The sequence below is a fragment of the Salarias fasciatus genome (genome assembly GCF_902148845.1).
Source record: "Salarias fasciatus chromosome 23 unlocalized genomic scaffold, fSalaFa1.1 super_scaffold_20, whole genome shotgun sequence".
Lineage (NCBI taxonomy): Eukaryota > Metazoa > Chordata > Actinopteri > Blenniiformes > Blenniidae > Salarias > Salarias fasciatus.
Genome location: NW_021941230.1, coordinates 745,610 through 772,960, shown reverse-complemented (window position 1 = coordinate 772,960; position 27,351 = coordinate 745,610). Strand labels below are relative to the sequence as shown.

Here is a 27,351-nt window from a genome sequence, read left to right as displayed (position 1 = left end):
TTGGTGTCAAGAAATGAGCCGAACCAATGGAGAAAACCTGTCAGACAACAAAGGTCTCTGACTGAGGTACAATTCTATTCTTGGAGAGACCGGCGAGGGCATGAGAGCCTGTTCCACTAACTTCAATACTGAAAGAATTTCCTCCCCTCTGATTCGTCCAGTTGGACATAAAGCTTCTCCCAGAACTCTGGATCCCCTTGGTGGTCCTGGTGAGGGGTTCTACTCCAGGTTCCCTACCCTGTCCATGTGGTGTGTGTGTGGGATCAGTTCTGTGTCGTGGTGTGGGTTCTGCTGAAGTCTCACCTCTCAGGGCCGAAGAAATGTCTGTCGCTTCTGAAGAAACCTTGTATTGTCCCGTATACCTATCTAGCTCTGACTCAGAGAAATAACACCACTCCACTGGAGAAGTTTTAACTTTTTATGGGTTTTATTCACTGAAAGGATTACAAGTTATAATTCAAGAAAAACTATGGTAAAAAGGTGAAACACCAGAATAAATGAACAAAAGTCAAAGAGAACTGATTTTGTGTTGGTTCTTACTCGTCTAAATTTCAGACTTGTATTGATTTGGATTTGGATAATTTAGGTGAGCAGTGTTCAGATTTCGCCGCTCCAGATAATCTGATTTTAATCTAAATTTGGGTGTCTGATTCAAAGGCTGACTCTTTCCAGCTTCAGAAATATTCAAAGATGTTTTTCTTTGTCAGATTGGAAGTTCAGAGAGCTCCAGCAGGCGGCCGCCTCTGGACGAGAGCCAGCCACTGGAAAACAGGGCTTTAATATTCTACCGTCCATGATCTGATCTGACACATGTGTTCCTGTCTCGTTACCAAGGGAACCAACCGCAGCCTCAGTTCTTCACAAAAAAACAAAGGCACACATTGAAAAAAAAACAAAACAAAAAAAAAACAAAACTCACTGCACTCAACCCACGTGGGATCTGCAGGTGACTTCTTCACACCAACCAATCAGGACAAGATGTCGACTCGTGAGGTTCTATTCAGTTCAACAGCTGCATCCTGTTCTACTTTATGAGCAGAGAAGCAATCTTAGTGCAAAAGATGATAATGTCGGATTATAAACACAACAATACTTTACTGGTTAAACAATAGTCAGCATGCCTGGGATTATATATGAGCGGGATTATAAAATAATTTGTGATTAAATGAGCTTACATTATACTTTTGAGAAATAAAGGAGTAAAGGATAAAAATCAAAGTAAAAAAAAATAGTATCAATCGAAGCTTCCAGTGTGAACTCATGTTACTGAAAAACAACGCATATTTTTTCAACCTCTATTGACAATATAATCCCAAACAATAGTTCATCCTATCCAGTCCTCACCACATTTGGTAGCTTCAGGGCTAATCCTCCAGCTTCAGCATGGACTGACCCCTGAGTCTTTCTCTCTGCCTCCTTTGCTTTCTCATGTACATAATTTATAATTCTTCTATGTGCTTCTGGGTTTCCGTTATCCGGTAATTACCGGACTTTGACTGGTAAAATCTGCCGAACTCCGACATATTTTACCACCGCCGGTCAAAATGTACAGTGAAAAATATTCCTTCCAAGCTCAATTTTTATTTGAATATTCCCTCCAAGCAAAGTTTAAATTAAAAAAGGCAATTTCCACATCATTTTATCAAAAAACAACAACAATAAAACCCTGAATCTGATCTTTTATGAATAGCCATGGTTTATGTGGAACAAAACTTTTTTTCATGTGGAACTAAAGTTGTAGCACATGTTTCATTACCTCGACAAAGCGCGCAGCACAACAACAATACAGCGGGAGACACATGTTGAAACAGGCGAAAATTAAAGACTTTTTTACGAAACAAAATAGTTCAGAGGAGAAAGGGTGATAGCCCAAATGTCATCGTCACTGTCCAGGTGCGGATCCTAACCGTCATTATTGGGGAGCTGTCCGGGACTCCGCTGTTTGACACCCCCCCCCCCCCCCCCCCCCGGGAGTAATACAGTACTTTGCAGCATTTAAGCTCAATAAATCCAGATAATATTTGACTGGGAAATCACACGCTTGTCCAGTAAATTGAACACCAGGACGTTCAGCTCTTACTTTTACTTCATGACCCGGTCTTTCCATTCCTGCATTTTATTGTACAGATATGATGCTCCTGACTTGGTTTGTTCGTCCGCTTTATATTTCATCTCGTTCAGCTTCTCGACCTTCTCCTGGTCTCCTCTCTCTGACATTTTCTTGATCAGGAAGTCATAGTGGACGTAGGTGGACACTGAGTCGACGTTGAGGGCGATGCTCTCCAGACTGATCACATGTTGGTAGGCTTCATCCAGCAGTGGCCTCTCCTCCTCCATCATCTCCTTCTCCTGGTCTTTCAGATTCTCCAGCAGGGCTTCTTCTTGATCTCCGGCCAACTTGTACCTCTCATACTCCTCTTTCATCTCTGTGTTAGTATATGGAACTATCTTTGACTCAGTGACATATATCCATTTGTCTTTGACATGAGACGATGCAGGACACTTCCCACTGCAAACAGTACAGCGGCCACCTCTCATCACCTCACACCATCCTGCAGTCCAGGACACAGAGCATGGATAGTGACAGTTCTCCTCACAGGAAGTGCAGCAGACAGCTCCTGAATACTTGAAGAAGCCCACGCCTCCAGTAGATAACTCTTTTCTTTTTTTGTATGACACCTCTCCATGACCGCTGTATTTCTTATTCTCTCTCATCATTTCATTACATTCTCTCACAGCTTCCTCTTTCTGCTGGATCTCTCTTCTCTTCTTCTCTATCAGATCAATCCTCTCCCGCAGGTTTTGGATGCAGGCTGCCAGACGAACACGTTCATTCAGGACTTCGACAGTTTCATTCATTACCTGAGGAGTTACTTCATCTAAGAAAGCAGTGAACTGGTTCATTCCTATCTCGGAGGTTTCCCATGCATACTTCAAACTGCATTCATCTTCATCTGTTCTCTCCTTCTTCTGCAGGTTGTTAAACAGGAAGTGAGTCGGCTGGTTCTTCTTGTTTCTCCCAAATTTGATTTTGGCTTTATTGAGAGCCTTCAGAGCATTTTGAGGTGTGAGTCCATCTGAATGGGTCATCAGAGCCACAATGTTTCTCTCCATGTCTTTTCCAAACAGAGACATCACTGAGTTGAAGGCGTACGACAGTCGGTCACTCAGACGATTCTCACTTGACTTCACCACCAGACCCACAGCATGAACACTGCGCACACCGTCGTCTGCTCGAAACAGGTCCAGCAGTCTTTCACTGATCATGGCGTCATGTTTAATCCCTCTGATGTCTCCAAATCCAGGAGTATCAATGATGGTCAGAGAGTAGGGTGGAGCGTTACCTTGGTAACCAAAGATCTGGTACACCATAACATCTGAGGTCTGACTCTCACTCTGATCAGAGTTCTCCTCCTCCTCCACCAGCTGGAACCAGACTTCTTCCTCCCAGGTCACTCCCATCATGTGGTTGAACAGAGATTTGACCAGTGAAGACTTCCCAGTTCTTATTTCACCAACCAGCAGGACGGTTTTATTGGGGATGTTCAGGTTTTTCTCTCCAACAGTCATTCTGGTCACAGTGCCAGACTCCTCCTTCCTGGGTGTCAACTGGTAGATTTTAGGACATCCTCCTGAGATCAGGATGCTTCTGGAGACCAGGTCTTTATATTTGGTTGAGACGTTGCTGATGCTATAAAAAGTAAAAAATAGAAAATTAAAACCCAAACTGTCACTGAGATTTAATTTACCATGATGCATGTGAAATGAACAAAAAGTAATAAACTCTCAAGAACCAGACCTACAACGACCCACAAGACCGACAATGTCTACAAGAAGGAAAACACCATCTAAACCCACAGGAAGAGTCCCACCTACCCTACTCTGCTCTACCCTACTCTGCCCCACTCCACTCCTCTCCACTTGGTTTGGTTGTGTTTCCACCCGCCTTGTTTGTCTCCATGGAAACCGTTCTCAGTGGGCGGGGAAATCAGGAGGAGGAAAACAGTCTGCAGCTCAGCGGAAGTGAACAAGCTAAGTGGAGGACATGGAGGCTGTCTGTTTCTTTTACTTGTGAAAAGGTGGAAAGAAGAGAGTCATAAAATGTTACAAACAGCAAGAGATAAATGAAAAGAAAAGTACTAAAGAGTCTGGGAGGCCCTGCAGCAGAACCAAGCTGAAGAAGAGTCATTAAAGGAATACTCCACCCAAAAAACGATTTGGCCTCATTTTCTACTCACCCTCATGCTGAGAAACACTCTGGAGCACTTTTTTGACGTTTCAAATGCAGTTGGAGATGTTTGGGGACTTTCGTAGTCAACAAACAGGGACCGACAGCGCCCGACAGAAAAAACGGTCCATAAAGTCCACAAAACGTGCCCATTTTCCTTCATGCTGCTCGTCCGCTGTAATCCAAGTGTCCTGAGCGGGTAACGTCCATAATTAATTCTTAACGAGGTAATTTAGTATATTTTAAGAGCCTAAACAGTGCGCTTTCATACTGCTCCAGTGCACGTCTGCGCGCACCCTGAACTACGGAAGCCTCGGCAGACCAAGCAACACGCTTGTGCCCTTTCAGCAGGACACCGAATTCAAAGCTTTAAAACAGTAGCCAATCACTTTTGTGATCGTCCACAGCTCGGTTACTCACAGCAGAATATAAACAGCGAAACTTCTTCTTCTACGCTTGCAATTTAGAAAAGTAGTCGCTGAAAGCGCGCAAGCGTGTTGCTTGGTCTGCCGTGGCTTCCGGAGTTCAGGGCGCGCGTGCAGACATGCAGTGGAGCTGTATGAAAGCGCACTGTTTAGGCTCTTAAAATGTACTAAATGACCTCGTTAAGAATTAATTATGGACGTTACCCGCTCAGGACACTTGGATTACAGCGGACGAGCAGTATGAAGGAAAATTAACACGCTTTGTGGATTTTATGGACCATTGTTTCTGTCGGGCTCTGTCAGTCCCTGTTTGTTGACTACAAAAGTCCCCAAACATCTCCAACTGCATTTGAAACGTCAAAAAAGTGCTCCAGAGTGTTTCTCAGCATGAGGGTGAGTAGAAAATGAAGCCAAATCATTTTTTGGGTGGAGTATTCCTTTAAGAGCTGAGAGGAGATGACGGCTCCAGGTGAGTTACCACTCTGTAACTGCAGTTATTAAGAGAAGTTTGTGCTTTACATTGTTTTATTTGCGTTTTTCTAACGATCAGATCTCGATGTGCGAAGAGTCCTTCAAGCAGTACAGTCAGTGGTGATTAGCATTAGCTTCAGTAATTAAAGAGCATTTGTGTTCTCTCTGCTATCAGCAGCTCAGAGGAGTTTTAAAGCGAGGGTAGACGATGTTGTCCAAAAGCATTTTTTGTCATACTGAGTGAAATGCTCCTTGCCTCCTGGGAGAAGTCAAGACATTATGTGGACGGAAAAAGGTGCGGAAAAAATCTGACCACTGTAGTGGCCACAGGAGTGAAAAACTCCGACCAATCGTATCGCGCGGACCGCTCTTCAGGAACCAATCAAATCCCTTCGCCGTTCTACCAGCCCCCTGCGCGTACATTTCAATGGTGTGCACTGGCCCTGGTTCAGTGCGCGCACGCGTTGCCAAGGAGCTGTCGGCGCTCGCGGCTCGCGTGAAAAATAGAAGGAAGTGGAGCGGGCGCGCTGCACTCCTATGCGTGTTGTGTGCGGCAATCAGAAAGGTTAATAACATTGGAGGCCATCACAAAATCCCTGCGCGTGGCACTTCCGCGCACGCGCGCAGCACTTCCGCATCCAGTGCGTTTGCTTCCAACAGGAGCTCCTCCAATGGGGTGGGAGCTGGGCGGAGCCTTGGGGAGATGCTACATTTGTGCTACATGCTAGTTTTCCAAGATCGTCGACCCATGCTTTAAATGGCGAGGTCAAATTTCAGATCCTCGGTTGAACATCCATTAGTGCAAACAACAAACCCAGGAAGAGCAATAAGAATTTAACAATTCAATTAATAGTCCCTATTCAGTGATTAGCATTTCTGTTCCATTAGAGCAGTGGTCCCCAAACTACGGCCCGCGGGCCAGATACGGCCCGCCTCCACATTTGGTCCGGCCCCCAGAGAGCATTTTAATTTTTTTCATATACCATATTTTCCGCACTATAAGGCACCTAAAAGCCTTTAATTTTCTCAAAAACCAACAGTGCACCTTTTTTGTGGAAAATACGGTAATAAAAACCACCCGGTTGTCAGTCCGAGCTGTTTGACTGCACCCGCCGCGACACTGGGAGCGGCCGCGCTGCGCTGCATGTCCGTGCAGAGGAGCGTCCTCAGTCCAACTGGCTCTGATACGTCGATTTACTCACTATTGAACACATTTTGTCACATTTGAGAATGGAACCACCTGGATCACCAGTATGTATTTCGCTCATACAGAACGTGGATAGTTTTTTTCTCCCCTTTTATCCTGGACTGGACACTACCGCGATGTTTCTAGAATGTTCCTGTTCAGCAGTGTGGCTGCACACTTCTTTAAAGTGACCTTCAGTGTGAACAGGGCAATAACACAGTAAAACTGGCTGTTATCTGAGCGTCTGAATAAAAGAACAACAGTATATGCATCGTTTAATGTGAGGGGGCGTGGCCAGGCGACTCTCACTGAAATGTATTAGTTTAAAAAGAGGCGTGGGACACAAAAAACTGTGCAAAGCGCTGCTCCTGGACAGGATTCAATAAATTAATTTACCTGACTCAGAGCATGAACTGCCGTGAGACTGTTGGGCCTTATAATGCGGTGAGTCTTATATATGAAAAAAGTAAAAAAAAAAAAAAAAAAAAAAATATGTATATATATATATACAATGGGGGAAATAAGTATTGAACGCATTAACTGTTTTGTCATTACATTTATTTCCAAAGATGCAATTCATGTGACATTTCTTCCAGACACTGGTATTAACTCAAATAATCCACACATGAAAAGAAATCACAACATTCAAATCCATAAATAGTGATTATGTGGAATTAAGTGCAATAACACAGGAAAAAAGTATTGAACACACCATGGGAAAGCTGTATAGTTTGTCAAGGAAAGGCACCATACCATCTCACACCTGAAAGTAATTAGTCTTTGTACTTCCTATAAGTGCAAACCAACATCAGCTGGGTTAGTGCTAATTGATGGCCCTATAAACAGGTTGTTTTGTCACCAAGTAGTCAAACAAGACACATCTCATGATGGGTAAAAGCAAGGAGCTCCCTCAAGACCTTCGCAGCCTGATTGTTGCTCAGCATCAGAATGGAACTGGTTACAGACTTATCTCAAAGAATCTGAGTATTCCAGTAAGCACCGTTGGGGCCATTATCCGCAAGTGGAAGAAGCATCACCTTATCATCAACAGGCCGCGCACAGGAGCTCCTCGCAAGATTTCTGACCAGGGAGTCAGAAAGATGGTCAGAAGAGTTCTCAAAGAGCCAAGGACCACCCGGAAAGCACTCCAGCAAGACATGGAGGCAGCAGGTACAAGTGTTACAGAGAAAACGATAGGCAATGCACTCCACCGCCATGGCCTCTATGGACGCTCAGCCCGCAAGACTCCGTTCCTCAAAAAAAGGCATGTTGAAGCTTGTCTAAAGTTTGCTAAACAGCATCTGGATAAGCCTGTGGAATACTGGGAGGATGTTGTCTGGTCAGATGAGACCAAAATTGAACTTTTTGGCTGTCATACTACACACCATGTTTAGAGGAGAAATGGCACTGCACATCACCCAAATAACACTATACCAACAGGGAAGTTTGGTGGTGGAAACATCATGGCATGGGGTTGTTTCTCATCTCGTGGTACTGGCAGACTTCATATAATTGAAGGAGCAATGAATGGAAACATCTATCGGCAAATTCTTGAGATGAACCTCCTGCCATCCACCAGGATGATGAAGATGAGACGGGGCTGGACCTTTCAACAGGACAACGATCCGAAGCACACGGCAAAGTTGACTCTCGAATGGTTTAAAAAAAAGAAAATCAATGTGTTAGAATGGCCCAGTCAATCACCTGACTTAAATCCGATCGAACATTTGTGGAAAGAACTAAAGATAAGGGTTCACCAGAGGGCACCAAAGAATATTCAGGATTTGAAAACAATCTGTGCGGAGGAATGGGCAAAAATCACACCTGAGCAGTGTGGGCGATTAGTTCATACATACAACAAGCGTCTGGAAGCAGTCATTGCAAACAAAGGCTTCTCCACAAAGTATTAAACGAGTCTCAGATAGTGTGTTCAATACTTTTTTCCTGTGTTATTGCACTTAATTCCACATAATCACTATTGATGGATTTGAATGTTGTGATTTCTTTTCATGTGTGGATTATTTGAGTTAATACCAGTGTCTGGAAGAAATGTCACATGAATTGCATCTTTGGAAATAAATGTAATGACAAAACAGTTAATGCGTTCAATACTTATTTCCCCCATTGTGTATATATATATATATATATATATATATATATATATATATATGTACATGAGCCATTCATTGACTCATTGACGGTGTGCCTTATAATCTAGTGTTGAATGAGGAACACTGAGAAATTTCCACGCTAAACGTCTAAGCAGTAAACAATGGACACTGAGTGATCAGAGTGATGTGTGTTTATATTGTCATTTTAATTAATGTCACTATTAATATCACCAGTTTCACCAGGTTACACATCCACAGAGCCCTTCCAGGTTTGAGTTGCAGCAGCAGTGTTGCTTTACCCCTCATGCACACTGGATGCAGTCCAGCTGCGGTCCGGTATACCACAGCACCGCAGGCGGTGTCTTTGCAGTCCGCTGGAGGAGGTTGCCAGATCTGTCGCTCTCCCCCGTAAACAATATGAAACCTGTTTAACTCAATAGAAAGCAGCCCAAACCGCCATCTTGGTTGAAAATGCATGTTAAAACCATATTTGTATAATAAAAAAAACTTGTCATAAACACATCATCATTTCATCAACCCGTCCGACATGTTCAATAAAGACGCTTGATTTGGAACAAACCCGCCCAATCTGGCAACACAGAGCTGCTCCGGTCACAGAGCTGTTTTGAGCCATTTTGGTGTCGTTTGACTTTCCTGCAGTGACGAAGAACAAAACCGTTCATTCCTCTAAACCGTATAATGACTGCATCATGTTGTTTGTTCTGTATTCTACCAGAAAAAGTAAAAACTAGAATATTAAGGCAAAAACACGACATAGATTTTATCTTGAAGTCACTTATTTTGGAACAAGTATTGCGTTTCCTTCCGGCGCCCGACTTGCTTCTGTCTGAATTGACGCGGTAGGGCTGCGGCGTCCGGAAAAATAGGATCCCTACGGAAAGAGACCGGAGGTCCGCAGAGGCTCCGAAGCTGGACCGGAGCTGGATCGGAGCTGTACTGGAGCCGGTGTGCACCACAGCATTGATTTTAATGACCACAGATTAGCTGCAGTGTCCGTTCCGCAGCCAGACTGCATCCAGTGTGCATCAGGGGTTTGTCTGGGATGATGTTTGAAGACTTCCTGTCTGGACAGTAGTTTCCAACATGGTGAAGAGGAAGCTGCTTTGCAGGGTTTGTGATTGGGAGTCATGAACAGGTCCTCATGAATCACTGTACTTCCTGAAGCCACTAGATGGCGCTCTTGGCTTTAAGATGGAGGCTGAAAAACTGGGATGAAGTGTGTTTTAAAACATTTCTTGTCAAACAGTCAGCACCATCCAGTGGCTTCAGAAAGTAACAACAGCTGTTCGTGCAGCTTTTCTGCCCATCTCTAGTGATTGGTCTGATTTCTCCAGACTCCTTCCTGTGAACACATTGATCACCAGTGGAACCCTGAGCTGAATGACTGAGTTGATAACAGGCTTTAACAGGATTTACAGCACCGCTACCAAGGATGACACATGTCCAGGTCAGTCAGCCAGGAAACAGATATTCAGGACTGGTTGATCCCTCTTCAGGGTTTAGGTCTCATGTTTGTTGTGTTCATTGGTCAGGATACTCACGATGCCATGGTGTTGAGGTGATGTCCTGATGCTTCACTGCAGTCACACTGCTGTAAACATACAGAAGAAAGACGGCATCAGATGAGTAATTAAGGTTGTAGATTGAGTAGAGCATTGTGGGGACACATGTTGGAACCCTGAAAGATCCGTAAACAGTTTGAGCAGAAATGTGGAATAAATTAACAACACAGCAAAATAAAATAAAAAAAAACAAAAAAACAAAAAAAAAAAAAACCTTTCACAAAACGCTATGTGATCTTTGACTTTTTTTCAAATAGCTTTTGCATAGAAAGTGCTGTGTACCTTTCTTGGAAACGTAAGGTTGTGTTTGAACTTGAGTGTCACTGAATTTCAGGAGTGACCGATATGTAAGTAAGTAAGTAAAATTTGTATAATGCTTTTCACAGACAGAGTGTCACGAAGTGCTTCACAGTTTAAAAATCACAAAAAAGACGATTCACAGTACATGAGAACATATATAAAAAGGACAAGTTACTACCAAGACAACACTGACTGGGGCCTAGAATGCCTTCTGAAACAAGTCTGTCTTTAAGAGTTTTTTGAAGGCATCCACCGAGTCCAGGGAGCGCAGATCTGGAGGAAGCTCATTCTGGAGGCGCGGAGCAGTGGATGTAAAAGAGTGGTCACCCCTGGTTTTAAAGTGAGTCCGGGGGACTCTCAGAAGGTTCTGGTCAGAGGACCTCAGGCTTGGGGCTGAGCTGTAGGGTGTGATGAGGTTTTTGAAGTACATGGGAGCCTGGCCATGTAGAGCTCGGAAAGTCAGCACCAAGATTTTAACCTGGATACAGAATGCAACAGGGAGCCAGTGGAGGGATTTTAACATGGGTGTGATGTGTTCAATTCGGTCTTGGTTGAGGGACTCAGATCAACAAGGTGCTGCTTAATAGTGGGAATGGCACTGTCTGGGGCAATAATGAGGGTCTCTGTTTTTTCTGACTTTAGTTGGAGGCTGTTGTCACTGAGCCGCTGCTTGATGAGTGACAAGCAGTTTATCAGGGAGCTCAGTTTGTGGGCTTCAGAGGGCTTGAATCAGCAGTACAGCTGTTGGTCATCTGCAAATAGGTGGTACGAGACATCACTGAACTGCTGGATTATCTGACCCAGTGGAAGCAAATACAGAAGGAACAGGAGGGGTCCCAGAACAGAGCCCTGAGGCACGCCGTACTGCAGGCTGGCTGGCTCAGACATGATGTTGTTGGCTGACACTGAAGCTCCTACCTGTCACATATGAGGAGAACCATTTGAGCACTGGACCTGACAGGCCTATCAGGTCCTGTAGCCTGTTTATCAGGGTCTGATGGTCAACCGTGTCAAAGGCTGAGGACAGGTCCACCAGGACTAGCACTGTGCACCTCCCCGAGTCAGCAGACATCAGGATGTCGCAAGACACTTTCAGCACGGCGGTCTCTGCAGAGTGTTGTTTGCGAAAGCCTGACTGAAAAATGTCATAGATGTCATACTCTTGTAAAAAAGATGTGAGCTGGGTCGCCACCACCTTTTCTAACAATTTGGACAGATTGGGGAGTTTAGATATCGGCCTGTAGTTTTTAAGTTCGTGATGGTCCAAGTTTTGGTTTCTTAAGTTTTGGTTCTATGACTGCATGCTTGAAGGAGGAAGGAAAGACACCAGAAGCGAGCAACAAGTTGAACATTTTGGTCACCCATGGTCCGATTGTGTTGAAAGCATTCACAGTGAGCTTAGATGGTAAAACATCGACAGGACTGGAGGAGGATTTCGTCTATATGCCTCTGTCATCTGTCCTCTGACCACATCGTCTCTCAGTCATATGTCCCTACTCCAAACATCCTAAAAGGTAAAGTCACAATGTCACTCAGTGCTGCTGGACTGCAGCTACTAGAAGTAAGAAACTCATGATTTCCACTTTTTAGTGAAATCTTTAGAACGATCTCTGTTCTATGATCCTCTATCTCAGGTCTCTGTCTGTTCCTGTCTGTCCTCCACTTTGTCTCCTTGTCTCAAGCTGTTGATGTCCTTACATGGCATTCATGGAAGTATATCAGATATCATGATATACAGTACTGATGTGCAGATTAAGCTTCATGACCAACTGTCTTTATTTTCTGAAGCCACTAGGTGGCACTCTTGGCTCTAAGATAGAGGCTCGAGGACTGACAATAAAGTGAGCTCTGAAATGTTTTTTGAACAGTTAGCACCATCTAGTGGCTTCAGAAAATAAAGACAGTGGTTCATGAAGCTTCATCTGCACATCACTAATGTATAGTCATGTACAGTACCAGATTTTCATTTACAAAAGATAAAAAGCATCTGTTAAGGTTTTTGTCACACAGAATGAAGACTTTTAAGAACTGATTTTCAGATCTGTAAAGGCTCATTCATCATTAACTGTTTAACCATAACTTAACCCTGACAGTAGTTTTTTCTCTAACATTAGACCTTTACTCATGCCCTGTCCATCTTCTACCTCTCCAGGCCCTTTCTACAGTCCTGCTTCTGAACACACTGACTGTCCTCAGAGTTTCATGTCTAAGGTTCAGCTCCTGAGCAGCAGTTTGGTCCTTTTCAACACCGAATGGGAAATAAAATCCACTGATTGGCAGCGTTGGTAATAACGGCGTTGGATTATAATGGCGTTAGTAACGGTGTTCTTTTTTTCAGTAATGAATAATGTTATTAATTACTTTTGTCATCGTTGCAAGCGGTGTGTCTGCTTCTGCTGCACACATCAGCTGCAGGAGAGCGGTTGGGGGGGGGGGGGGGCGGTGAACACGGATGATTATTGGCTGGTGGGTGGATCATGCCCTGCTCACGTGTCTCACTTGGTAAACACCAAGTGAACTGCCGGTAAACACAACAAGACAGAGACAATGGCGTCGAGCTCGTCGAGCCTCAGACCTTCAAAGGTCGCGTTCTGAAACTGGAAGCTTCACTGGAAGACTTTATCCACGTCTGCCTCCAGCAGCACCTCACATCAACACATGCTAGCATGACACTTGCTGCTAACCCCATGCTAACCCCATGCTAACCCCATGCTAACCCACCTCGAGCCCAAATGCAGCCAGGAGGGAGACGAGGCGCTCTGTTAAAACGAGCAACGCTCCAGGTGACCAGAGCCGAGCTGAACACTCTGACTGCAGGTACTCTGGTACACAGTAACTAATGTACAGTTACAGAGATTAGCACCACTTAATGGCCAGAGGTTTACACTTGTGTTTTCTTAACAGGCTGCAGTTTAGTTCAAATAAATACCAAATGTTCTAAAATACTGTATAAAGTGTTTTTATTCTTCAATCATTTGATGTGAACATCTGATGTTATAAATGTTATAGAATGTGGTAATGTGTAGAACATGAAAAATAACATTGCTGAGTAACTAATTCCTTTTACAATGAGGTACCTCACTTACTACTTCAATTACTTTTTGGGAGAAGTAATTTGTAATTTTAACTAATTACTTTTTAAAAGTAACTTGCCCAACACTGGTTTTAATACCAGTCATTATTTTAGACGGGCTTGTTTTTATGGAACAAAATGTAGATCATGTAGGTAACTACTGGTTCTCCCACCTGACCTTCCTCACAGAAATTTATATTATATCATTTCAGACAGTGTTTATATTTTCTTTCATTCCTAACATTTTTATTGCCGTCTGGTTAGCTAACGTTGGCCCGGCTGCTAATAGTCACTTTTCCCCCCATATCTAATAGTTGAGAGCTGAGCTGTTGAGGCTCATCATTATTATTAATTTAGAGCATCACAGGAGAGGAATGCTGCTGTGAACATCAGCACTGCTGGAATTCACTCAGATGTTTATGATCACATTGCATTTTGCCTTTCAGCATTCCACTGTAACGACAATAAACAACAAATAAACATCCAGTTTGCAAATCTGAAACAAGGACCTTGTATATTCTGAGTACACTCTAGTGGAAAACACACATGCAGCTCTTTGTTTTTTTATTTATGTTATCATTTCATTTTATTCTAGGAATGATGTGTTTTTATTATTAGAGAATAAGTGGAGTCACAGACACTTTTCAGACGTACTGTTGAAGTTTCTAAACCCCCCCTGGACATTCAACCACGTCTGCCTCCACCTCAGCAACACAATCCACCAGTGAGGCAGCAGATTCAAGGCTCCTCCTGCCTCCACCTCAGAATCAAGCGCTCCTCCTCCTGCCTCCGCCTCAGAATCAAGCGCTCCTCCTCCTGGCTCCACCTCAGAATCAAGCACTCCTCCTCCTGGCTCCACCTCAGAATCAAGCGCTCCTCCTCCTGGCTCCACCTCAGAATCAAGCACTCCTCCTCCTGGCTCCACCTCAGAATCAAGCGCTCCTCCTCCTGCCTCCACCTCAGAATCAAGCGCTCCTCCTCCTGGCTCCACCTCAGAATCAAGCGCTCCTCCTCCTGGCTCCACCTCAGAATCAAGCACTCCTCCTCCTGGCTCCACCTCAGAATCAAGCGCTCCTCCTCCTGGCTCCACCTCAGAATCAAGCGCTCCTCCTGCCTCCACCTCAGAATCAAGCGCTCCTCCTGCCTCCGCCTCAGAATCAAGCGCTCCTCCTGCCTCCACCTCAGAATCAAGCGCTCCTCCTCCTGCCTCCACCTCAGAATCAAGCGCTCCTCCTGCCTCCACCTCAGAATCAAGCACTCCTCCTCCTGGCTCCACCTCAGAATCAAGCACTCCTCCTCCTGGCTCCACCTCAGAATCAAGCGCTCCTCCTCCTGGCTCCACCTCAGAATCAAGCGCTCCTCCTGCCTCCACCTCAGAATCAAGCGCTCCTCCTCCTGCCTCCGCCTCAGAATCAAGCGCTCCTCCTGCCTCCACCTCAGAATCAAGCGCTCCTCCTCCTGCCTCCACCTCAGAATCAAGCGTTCCTCCTGCCTCCACCTCAGAATCAAGCACTCCTCCTCCTGGCTCCACCTCAGAATCAAGCACTCCTCCTCCTGGCTCCACCTCAGAATCAAGCGCTCCTCCTCCTGGCTCCACCTCAGAATCAAGCGCTCCTCCTCCTGGCTCCACCTCAGAATCAAGCGCTCCTCCTCCTGCCTCCACCTCAGAATCAAGCGCTCCTCCTCCTGCCTCCGCCTCAGAATCAAGCGCTCCTCCTGCCTCCACCTCAGAATCAAGCGCTCCTCCTGCCTCCACCTCAGAATCAAGCGCTCCTCCTGCCTCCACCTCAGAATCAAGCGCTCCTCCTGCCTCCGCCTCAGAATCAAGCGCTCCTCCTGCCTCCACCTCAGAATCAAGCGTTCCTCCTGCCTCCACCTCAGAATCAAGCACTCCTCCTCCTGGCTCCACCTCAGAATCAAGCACTCCTCCTCCTGGCTCCACCTCAGAATCAAGCGCTCCTCCTCCTGGCTCCACCTCAGAATCAAGCGCTCCTCCTCCTGCCTCCGCCTCAGAATCAAGCGCTCCTCCTGCCTCCACCTCAGAATCAAGCGCTCCTCCTCCTGCCTCCACCTCAGAATCAAGCGCTCCTCCTGCCTCCACCTCAGAATCAAGCGCTCCTCCTCCTGCCTCCACCTCAGCTACACTTTCATTATAGCAGAACTTTCTCCCAACCTGCTCTGAGACTCTTTGCCACTGTTCCTGTTCCAGTGGCTGCTGCTGAAAGAAGCTTGATGTTTGGTTTTGTCTCATTTGCACTTCATGTTATAAGTATTCATATTGTGTTTCAGAGATCCGTTTATTTCTTCCTTTTTTTGGTAACATTTCTCTAGAATTTTTCTTGTTAACTGTGCTGATTTAGAATTTTCTGTCTTTAAATAATAAAGAATTGTCAAAGACAAAGCTGTCAGCTTTGTTGTGAGTATAACGGGCCGCCACCTAAAACCTTGCAGAGGGCGCCGGATTGGTTCAGGCCAGGCCTGCATTAAACTATAGATACTACACTTTTTATTACATTTATCTCAACAAAGTGGATGAATTGACTGGTGGGTAGAAATAAACTCATCATTTACAGTCAATAACTAACCTTCATCAGCTGTTGACACTGAGGGAGGAAAACCATGAATTATCGTGGAGAACATGCACCTTCTTCTTTTTCTTTTACAATATTTTTTTTTTCATAAATGTTATTGGATTGAATGCTTGATGGTTTCCATGGACACCTGGTCTCTGATCATTTGGGTCATTTGTTATTTTTTTTTTTAAAGTTTCTGAGTTAAAAAAATCCTGGAGAACAAAGGAGAAAAGTAGAGAGACTCACCTGCTGCTGCTGTGATGAGAATGAGCTGCTGTCTGGATGCTCACAAGCTTTATACACACCACCCAAACACACCAGAGGTCATGTGATTTCACAGAAACTGGACTCTTCAAGGAAGCATGCACACACACACACACACACACACACACACACACACACACACACACACACACACACACACACAGACAACGGTCAAATGGTCACTCTGACTCAACATATTCTTGTTTCTTTTGGAATTCTTTTGCCGAAACGCCGAGCAATGTGAAGCACAATATTTCCGACTTTAGCCACATTCTGATGTGCTTTTTGTGGTGCTGCTCCAAACCGTTTGGGTCTTAGTTACGCCAAAAAATCAGTGTCAGAAGAATAATTTTCTTTTTTATGAAAATATAATCCCTGGACGTGGCCCAGCTCGGACAGTAATCGTCGCCAGGGGCAGGCACAAAGAATCAAAGAAAAAGAACATGAGATACAGTACATTCTCCATGTTTTTCCCTTCAGTTCTCCTTGTTTTCCTCGTAATGTTCCTGTAGTAATCATGTCACTGGCCCAGTGCAGCTCTTCACCAGAAATATTGTAGCAGCTGCAGAACACTGTAGACGCTTCGCAGACGCACAAAGGATTATGGGATATTACTTCCTGAGACTTTATTTCTAAATTCAGTGACGCTGTACTTGGTCCCTCTGTATTTCTGTTCTGTTATCATGACGTCGTTTCTCTCCCTTATCGTTGCAATGTTGTTATTGTTTTATTCTAGCATGTTTTGTCTTTACTCTACGACACCATGAAAGAGAGGAATGTTTCAGTCAACCATCCCCCTCAGTTGTCATGGTGACTAAAATACACACTGAAATAGTTGAGTACTGAGTTGGTCTCAAGTCTGAATGATCATTACACTGTGAACATTATGAGCACTACGCTGGATTATACAGCTGGATTAGTGAACCCTGGACATTTCTGTAAGTTGTATAAAACGTTCCTGGAATTAGTATCGGTAACACTTTACTTGAAGCACCCGGTGTAACACATTATAAGTAGTTATAAACACTCCTACATGATCACAATGCTTTATAACTCACTATACAGCATAGGATTAGGATTAGGGTTAGATCCTGGCATTGTGATCATCTATGAATGTTTATAACTATAGCTACACGTGTTATAATGGCATTATAATGCTTTATAAATGTACTTATATTGTGTTATACAGGGGGGCTTCAAGTAAAGTGTTACCTTAGAATCATGATAGAAAAGGAGGACATGTCCGGGACGAACACGACACTAATTATGACCAGACCTCAGAGCTGGGATTTATGGCTCTTCGACGGGATCCGGTTCAAGAGGAGCTGCTCCTTTGGAAGAGTCATTCAAAAGACTCCTTGACAAATGTCATGTGATCTCTATTAGTGAGGAGTCAGTCTGTTATTTTCTGACATCTGACTCTGTGACTGTCGGTTCTGAGTTTTTCATGCGGTGGTGGAGGTTATTTGATGTCCCAGATTACAAAGAGATGTTTCTTTGACACTTATTACATTTTACTTTATCTTGTTCTTCAGCCCCAGAAAAGTGCATCCAAATGCTGCTATGTGTTCTTTGACTGAGCATTCCATGTCTTGTGTGTGTGTGTTTGATAAAGTGATAAATGTGGTTTTTCTGGTTCTAACTGGTTTCCTTGTGAACTGGTCACTGACTTCCTCCAAACATTTCCTGCTGCTGCTGCAGCTGCTTCTGGAAGCAGCAGAGGTTGAAATCAACACAGATTTCTGTTAGGATTTAACATCTACCAGCAAAAAGGGACGTGAAAGAAACCCACCTACCAGTTAAGAGGGGAATCAGTTTGTCCAAAACACCGGATCTGCTCCAGATGCTCCTCCTTCTCTTAGCGGTGTTCTATTGACTGGATCGTGCTGTGAAAAACTGAAACCAGAGATGTCGTCAGTGGTTCACATGAAGGCAGCGCTGACAGCTCAGACTCAACAGGAACACAGGAAACACGTGGAGGAAGCGAGGACACATTAACGGTGATCTGGTTTTCATCATTCATTTCAAAGAGCCGGTCACACCAATGACTTGACTGAGAAAGTCACACCATTATTCAAGAGAAAGAAGAACGAAGGTGAAGCAGCCTTTAGTTCCTCCACTCCTCACACTTCCTGCTGAGTCTGACACCCTCACTTCTTTAAATGAGGCCTGAAAACACTCCTCAGCTCAAGATTTCATTAAACCAGAGCCGGCCCATGGCATCGGCAGTCCAGGCAAATGCTCAGTGCAGCGTCCATCAGGGGGCGCCGCTGCACCAGCAGCACAAATGGGAGAGAAAAAAAGGTATAACTGTCACTATTTGCCTAAGTAGTTGTACTATATGAGCAAAGACTATGAAATGATAACAGGTCAATTCACTGAGTCGTTTATTGGTTAGCAAACATTGTCCCTGCTGGTCATCGTCACTTTTCCACCCATATCTTATAGTTGTGAGCCAAGTTGTTAAGTTCACATCATTAATGTTACTTAAAGCTAGGGGAGACGATGTTGTCCAAAAGCACTTTTTGTCATACTGAGTGAAATGCTCCTCGCCCCCTGGGAGAAGTCAATACATTATGTGTAGGGAAAAAGGTGCGGAAAAAATCTGACAACTGTAGCGGCCAAAGGAGTGTAAAAACTCTGCACACGGAGCACGGACTGTTGGGATGTTGTCAGAAAATTTAAATGTTCCAGTACAGAAGAGGGAAACATAGTTTCAGTTAAAGGTGTAATACAACATTTTGATTTCCGGGTGGATCACCTAAATAATTGGTGGGTCTGTTTGTCAATCATTCTGACGAGCTGGTTTCGTAAGGCGGTTCTACGTGCTTGCGCCCAATCAGCTTCTCCCTTTTGCGCATTCAGAGTGTTTATGTAGCCGGTGAGCTTCTGAGCTAGTACTTACCGATGGCGAGTCTGACATAATGAAACTGTAACTGTTTCGGAAAAAAAGCTTTATTTATGAGCGAGGCGGATCGCAGAAACTGTAAACAGAGCCGTGCACGCCGGAGAAGAGGAGATCGCGCTCGTACACTTCCGCGTTTCCTGGGAGAAGCAGGAGAGCCGGGCGGATGGTCTGGCGCATGCGCGTTGTTCAAAAAGTGAGTAACAGACGTGGGGCTTCGTCTTTTCGAGTAAAACGTGTATTAGACCTTTAATTGTCTTATAATTTACCCTCCACATTTAATAATAATTAATCTTATTAATCTGTGTGTGTGTGTGTGTGTGTGTGTGTGTGTGTGTGTGTGTGTGTGTGTGTGTGTGTGTGTGTGTTTTTACTTTTGACTCTTGTGTTGGGGTTTACGATTGGTAATTGGGAATAAATTACTCAAGTATTGATTACTGAGAGTAATTGATTACTTTAAGTAATTGAGTTACTTATTAATTTGGGTAAATTTTGATTTACCAATTAATAATTGCAGGTCATTAACAGTGGATCACCAATAACAATCAATTGCGGCGTAATAAACTGTTTAAAGTGAGGCACCAAGTAATTTAACCCAACATCAATTATTATTAATCAGAATAAATGGTCATTTATTCGTTAATAATGTTAAATAATCAGCTATTTGGGAATGGAGTAGACCACAGAGTGATTAAACCATTAACTTATTGATTAGCAAGGTGTTATTAATTAATCAATAATGCCACAAATTAGCAATTACTTGAAATGGGTAAATTACAGAAAATGAGCTGAGGGAAGTTGTGAATTATGCATTAAATAACCTGTGGGTTATTTAATTAATAATTCCGGGGCACCACCTCGTCAGAGGAACATTCATTACCAATTTTCAGTCTCAAAGATGGAAAGGTAATTTAAGCTGGATGTTAATCTTTGGATAAACAACCGTTAAATTATCAGAGAAGGTGTGAGATCGAGCATAGACTGTCCAACCACGACATTTGTCACAAGACCACCCAAAAAGAGAAGCATGAATGTTCAGTTCAGTTAACGAGCGTTTATTAACAATGTCTATTACTAATTAACACATCTAATCAACAAAACAGAACATATTCAAGACTTGCAAGGTGTGTGTGTGTGTGTGTGTGTGTGTGTGTGTGTGTGTGTGTGTGTGCGTGTGTGTGTGAGCGTCTGTGTGTGTGAGCGTCTGGAGACGCACAGGAAGGGGCGTTAACCCGTTTGGAGCGTGGCCCGATGGGGTCGGCTGTGTGGTCCCTCTTCCTGGAGGAAGAGGAGGTGTGTGTGAGCGTGGGTGTGAGCGTGGGTGTGTGTGTGGCAGAGAGAGAGGAGAGAGGGGGAGAGCGTGGGGGAGTCTCTCCGAGTCCCGGGTCTGGGCTCCGCGAACTGAGGGAGAGTGGGGCGACGGTCCCTGTCCGGCTACCACGGGAGGGGTAGCGGGGAGGGGCGGAGTGAGAGAGAGAGCGAGCGAGCGGGCGAGCGGCGCGCGTGCGTGCTCTCGACTCGAGGTCTACCGCGCTGTTCAATTCCCTACTCTCTAGTTAGTAAAGAGGAAAGGCGGAGGAAGATGAGCCTGTCTTCCTACCTCACACGCACAGATGCAGGGCTAGCCGGCATCTTGCGGGTCTGATCTGTGAGGAGGAAGCGCGTGCTCGTGAACGTGCGCATGAGAGCGCGCAAGGAGAAGGAGACAGATGAAGAAAGGAAACAACAGTGCATATATCATGAACGGCTTCAGTCCTGGTTCACAATAAAAGCACACAAGCATTGAATCATCACCACTATCTAAGCTGCCTAAAGCCTGCCCAGGTCTCAAACCTTGTGTGGTGGGGCTTTAACGAGCGGCTCTCCGCCGCTGTGGGTCCTGTGGCTGATGAGGTGTTCGGTGGGGAGATCAAAGCCGTCGCTCTGATCTCGATCGGGTTCTGTTGCGTCCAACAGAACCTCGGGCTCTTGGAGAGGTCCACGTGGAGGAAGAAGTCCCGGTTCCTCTGTCCGGGTCCTCAGGTGGGTTTTGGTCGGCTGCAGGGGGAGGAGAACGGAGGAGCTCTGAGCCGTGGTCCAGCTGGTGTCTTCGGTCTGCTCCGGGGGAGTCCCTGCTGTTCTGCTCCGCTGGGAAAAGGGGTTCACCGGTGAAGAGAAACTGGTCCCAAAAGTCCCGGCCAGCGGGTCCGTTCGGTACCGGGTATAATCCGTTGGAGAGACGGCTGTGCATCCTTCCTGGATAAAATTCCTTGAGAGAACTCAAGATGGAGGGCGGGATCTCAACTTTTGAGTGGCGGTCGCTCAGCCAATCAGAAGGCGATCTGAGTCCTCCCTCCTCTGCTCTGGGGAGGAGCCTCACGAGCGCCCTCGTGAGGTTGGCAGTGGTATTGCACCCTTATCTGGCTTCTTTGTTCTGTGAGGACAGATAAGCGGCCATTACATGAGGTTTCTTTATTCTAAGCACATGGTGGAGGAGATGGGCAGCCATTTCAGGTTCTGGGGACAAGATGGCGATGGCCTCCTGCTGAGAGGAAGAAGTTTCTCTCTTTGTTCTAGAGAGCTTCAAAGTCTGCTGCGTCTCCACCACGGCGGGGGTCATGTCTCCTTCATGACGGGGGACAGTATTCGCAGACAACTTGACTCCGGGTCATGCCTTAAGGCCCGTCCATGCTTCACATGTCCGCGTGGGTGCGCGTTGCGCGTTGGTCCGCGTGACGTAAAAATCGTCATGAATTCCTGTCCGCTAGGGTCCGCGCGGACCGGTCCGCGGACGTCCGCGCAGCAGCCAGAATTTGAGACCGCGTTGCGCATTGCGCGCAGGTCGCGGAAGTGTGCGCCTGCGCCAGAGCGCCATAGCAAACAAAACATGACGGTAAAAGTGAAAGTAGACGGAGCTCCAGCCTGATGGCTCCACTTAAAGACACGGAAAGAGTGAAAAACTGGTGGAAAGAGAGAGAGACTGTCTGGAGGGAGGAGAAGGTCTGCAGACAGAAGTGAAAAAGTAACTAATCGCTCCGGCGCCGCCCCGCGATTCAGAAACAGAAAAAAAGGGCTAAATAAACTTTAATACTTAAAGATAATGTACTGACAATGTATGTGCTAAATTTTCTCTATATTATCCGTACTAAAGGAGCAGATAAACAGTCTGTAGAGCCGGAAAAGCTTGTCGAGGCTGCGTGGATCACCGCGCCTGCACGAGACGCGTACAGCTGAGCTCAAAATGTAGCATGGGAGAAAGCGCGTCCGCATCGGTGGTGCGCGGACCTTCCAAAGCGGACGCAGAAACGCGTACATGTGAAGCATGGTCGGGCCTTTAGCTGGATCTGTCCATCAGTGCGTCCCCAACACTTGAGTGGAGCAGTAGAATAAAGTTATTAGCAGACCATGACAAATAAAGGATATTGTTTTAAATCACCAAATATCTTAAATCATTCTTTAAGTCCACAGATTTGATAGTTTACACCAGAATAAAAACTCACTGAGCTTTGATTAGGGAAGTTTCATTATAGTCCGCTCTGTCTCTGAAGGCACGGAGTCAGTGGAAAGTTTTTTTTAATTATTTTTTTCTTCCCCATTCTTCAGTGATGGTTAATAATGGAGATTAATTAAAACATTGAGATTATTGCAGGACTGGCGGAGATGCAGATGAACACATTAAATGGAGTTTGAGTCTGAATGGAGGAAATACAGTTCATCCAGGAGCGACAGGATTAACCACTCGCTTCAGGAGCTCTGGCTTCTCTGTTTCACTGTCATATAATGAATATATTTCAGACATATGTTCTTGTCTCCAGCTCTGACAGCTGAGAGTGGATTTTTTTAATCAGCTGCACCTTGGTGAGACGGAGCTGTTCAGCCAATCAGGGAGCTTTATTCCAAGGGTGTGGACAGCTCTACTCGAGCTGATCGGCGCCTCTCTGAACACCTCACACTACAGGATTTGCGATCAGAAATATTAAACATGACCATCATCTACGATCTCCCCTTCCGACGCCTCCCGAGAGGCTCTGACTGGAAAAAATCTCTCTGAACACACCGCACACTACTGGAAGATCAGACCTGAACTCATTAACACACTCTTATGGGTAGAAATAAACTCATCATTTACAGTCAATAATTAACCTTAATCAGTTTTTGTCAGGGAGAGCATGCACTCTCTTATTTTTCTTTACACTACACACACACACACACACACACACACATATATATGTGTATACATACATACTATATATATATATATATATATATATATATATATATATATATATATATATATATATATATATATATATATATATATATATATACATATATATTTCTTTCTTTCTTTTTTTTTTTTTTGAGAATATAGCTAGTCTTAACCAGTAGTAAACTCGGGGCGTGCATCAAGAGAGGTCTGCTGCAGATCACCATTATTCTAACCACCACAAGGAGACAAGGTAACCCAGTATGTGAAGAGTGATTAAAGATCAGCGTGATCATGCAAATATGATGGTGATAGTGATGGTGATAGTGATCATGCATATATGACCTCTGACCCCTGAGAAGGCCAGAAGCAGGCCAGAGAGGCCCTCAGAGCCCAGACAGCCGGCGGTCATCACAGAGCCCGGATCCAAGCCGCCCCCCCAGGCAGACACCCCCGCTCCGGTTCAGAAATGGGGCAGAGGGAAGCCCCGGCCGGGGCTTTCTTCTGAAAGTGAAACTTATTCAATGCCTTTCTTAAAATGAAATGTTCTGGTGTGTGCTCAGGGAAATAGTATGATTACTAAATGTTGGCATGTCAGACCACTTTAGAGGAGCTACTGGATACCTGATCTGATGGGGCGCCCCAGAAACTCTTTTAGGTTGTTTGTTGGTCCAGGTTGGTTCTACCTCGGTGTTGCATCTCTTGTTGGATGAGTTGGGAACGTGCCTGGCACCTCTGCAGTCAGGGAAATGTGGTTCAACGACTGAGGGCCTTGTGAAGGGATGTATTTTAGTTTCATGCTTTTTTTTCTTTATCTTATTTCTCATCAGATCAAGAAACTTCTACTCGCCACTTACTGTTGGTAATGTGAAGACAACTTACAACAGTTCAATTTATTTTTTAAATAAATCTATAATTTCAATAATAAAATGTATTCTTGAATCTGATTTTCCATGTGCACTTTTTCTTTTTTTACTTTGTAAATTTCAGCTTGTGAGATGAGTTCTTCTTTTAATCATCAAGATTTGGTTACATTTACATGAGCACCAAAAATCTGACCTTTCTGATGGTTAAAGCTTGTAGTTCTTCACAGAAAAGGCATAAAAACCAAATTCTAGATCAGCTCAACCAAGAAAAAATAGAAAGAGAGAAACGAAGAGAGGACCAGGTGGTTTATTTATAGACCACAATTCATACGTAAGGTAATCCAGAGTACTTTACAGTTACATCAAATCCCTAGAAATCAATCAGATCAGTCGCAGTGATGAGGCAGACATCTCTGGTTAAATGTAGTTTGGCGTCATCTAGTGTGCGTCAACAGTAACAGCAACTGGGACTGGAAGATCAACTTTGTCACGCAAATGATTACATTTAGAAAAGTAATACAAATATTGTATTATAGTACTTAAAGAAACACACGTTATATAATAACTGTACATCCAAAATGTAGTGAGATAGAAGGCAAAATTAAAATGATTGTTAAAGAATAATGATGATAAATGAACAATGTTGATCAGAAATGAATAAAGCAGCAGAAGCATGATGCAACACCAGTGTTATGTTGTGGTTGTGAAGTCCACATTCATTCATGTCTCAGAGCAGCATTCTGCAACCTTTCGGACCAAAAGAGCCGTTTCAGTGACTTTCCATCAGGTCAAATAGTTCTGGAGCCATAAAGAAGATTTAACCTTTAAAATGAGGCGAACGCAGCTCTGGAAGTTTCATTCTTGGTTTTGATGCACAAACAAAAACGAGATCTCATGATGCGTTCATGAAGTTTTAACTACAGTTCTGAACGGTGAATGTTTTTACATTTAACCTATTTTTTGTGTCTTATTTTAACAGTTTTGTTCTTTTGAAGCTTTTTTTTGTTGACAGATTTAAATTTCAGCTGTTTTATCCATCTTACCTCTTTCTAGACAGTTTTCTATGCTCTTTTCCTGCCATGTTTTACTTTCTCATGTTAGAAACTGTAGACATTTCAGGTTTTTTGAGCTGTTATCATTTTTCCCCATTTCTTGTGGTTTTTGCTCCCAATTTCACTTCAACCTTTTTTGAAACCCTTTTGAACCAAGAGTGACGATTCATATGATAATATAAAATGAAGCTAACTGTTTATCCAGGTATCATGTGGTGAAGGCTCCATGGAGCCGCAACAGAGGGACTGAAGAGCCACATGTGGGTCCAGAGCCACAGGTTGAGCCCCCCTGTCTTCCACAGGTTTCCCCGGACTGAAGCTTCACCTCTACCGGTTTGATTGATTGGATTGAGTTTATTTGAGTATTTGTATGAAAAAAGAAACAGTACAAAAAGGCAATACAAAGCAATATTTGACACTCAAAAGGAGTAGGTTGGAAGTTCAAAGAACTTATGGGAATCCTGCCCCTCATTCTGCAATGAATGATGCTTTAGTGTAACACCTTGTTGCTGGATTTTCCCTTGTAAACTTATGTACAGCAACATTTTATACATATCTCTATATATACATATATACTAGGGATGTGCGATACCACTTTTTTCAGACCGATACCAAGTACGAGTACTTCATCTTCAGTACTCACCAATACCGATACTCGCATACCAATACTTTATATACATAAAATTTGAAATAATGCAATGACAGATTATTTTTGAAAATGAATTTTATTTCTAATAAAAAGGCAGCCCAGCCACTACGTTTAAGTCCAAAATAATAGTCTGAAAAATAAAACAAACAACTCTGAGTTTACACTTATTTAAATGAAATTAAGTGCAAGATAAAACAATTTCTCTGAATTTTAAGTTTTTTTTAAAAAATGAACTGACTTACAAGACGTAAACAAACAACTCTAAGTTATACACTTTTTAAAATGAATTTATTTGAACGGTTTTTAAATGAAATTAAGTGCAAGATAAAACAGTTTTCCACTTTACATAAACTACGGTTTTTAAATTTTAATGATTTTTTTTTATGAACTAAAGTCAAAGATAGAACAACCCCTGAGTTTAAAGAGCTGCTCGTGTTATTTGTGCTGCTCTCGGATCGCTGCTCTTCAGTTTCTCGGTCTTCTGCAGAGTTTGCCGTCGAGTTGCTGCTGGAGTTTTCTTTTTTTCCAGCACAACAGCGTCAGACTCTCGTCCACAAGTTTCACCCTGAGACGTTTAAACAAATTACTAGTGGTAAATGAACAACATCGCGCACCTCCTTTAGCAATTTTAGCATTGCAGAGTTAGCATTCTGCAAAGCTCGGCTCGTTTTCACTTATATAACAGAATTTCCACACCGGCGGTTTTGGTGAGACGAGCAGCCGTTCTGGATTCATCCTGTTGTCTCTGCTCTGGATGAGACTCATGGAGAATCAACCCGCTGCAGTGTAGCCCTGCGCCTGTCAGCGACTCCCAGAGAGGAGCTTCTTCCTCTTCATGTTTGTCGGCAGCTTACATCCCATTTGGTTGCACTACCGCCAACTGCTGGTGAGGAGGGCTTACTACATGTGGGGTTTTCTTGCCGTGAGTATCGGCGGATGGCATCGGTAGCCTTCACGAGTACCCAATACTTTGAAATAAGGCCAGTATCGGCCCGATACCGATACCTGGTATCGGTACTCACACATCCCTAATATTTACCCTAATAAATGTTTACGTGAACAGATGTCTAAACAATTTTGAGAAAGGACAGTGTTTAAATAATGCACTCTTACTGTTTGACAGTACAACATGTCTGTTACAATAGTCATATCATGACTGCAAAACAACAAAACATCTCCTGACATACCACAGTGTAAATTAAAAAGCACGTCAACAGGAACTTCCTACTTTTCTACATTGACTGTTGATTAAATGTGATCTGATCTTCATCTAAGTCCCAAGTCTCAACAAACACAATGTGCTTCACCTGAAATCACACAGACCTTTGTAATATTTGCTGACTTTTTGAAACATAATTGATTAAAGGAATACTCCGAAGATTTTGGACCCACGCCCTATCCCTATCACTGACAAAGTTAGATAAGCTCATAAATACCTTTTTTGTGTCTGTGTGTCCAGTGGCTGGATCCCAGCTGTTA

The 27,351-nt window shown here is 44.1% G+C and overlaps 1 protein-coding gene and 1 long non-coding RNA gene across 2 annotated transcripts in view; one reads left to right on the top strand and one right to left on the bottom strand.

Moving 5' to 3' along the window:
- Window positions 1-404: 404 nt before the first annotated feature.
- The window catches only part of LOC115383790 (uncharacterized), a 161,572-nt gene continuing 134,625 nt past the window's right edge, over window positions 405-27,351 (bottom strand). The window contains exons 5-6 of the mRNA XM_030085981.1: window positions 9,984-10,033; window positions 405-3,691 (exon numbers count right to left, since the gene is read on the bottom strand). Coding sequence (XP_029941841.1) covers window positions 2,083-3,691; window positions 9,984-10,033 — 1,659 coding nt within the window. The 3' untranslated portion in view covers window positions 405-2,082. The remainder of the gene's footprint in view (window positions 3,692-9,983; window positions 10,034-27,351) is intronic.
- LOC115383810 (uncharacterized) lies at window positions 10,878-26,969 on the top strand. Its single transcript, XR_003930762.1, has 3 exons — window positions 10,878-10,958; window positions 24,959-24,966; window positions 26,959-26,969. It is a non-coding gene; the product is annotated as an uncharacterized LOC115383810 (long non-coding RNA).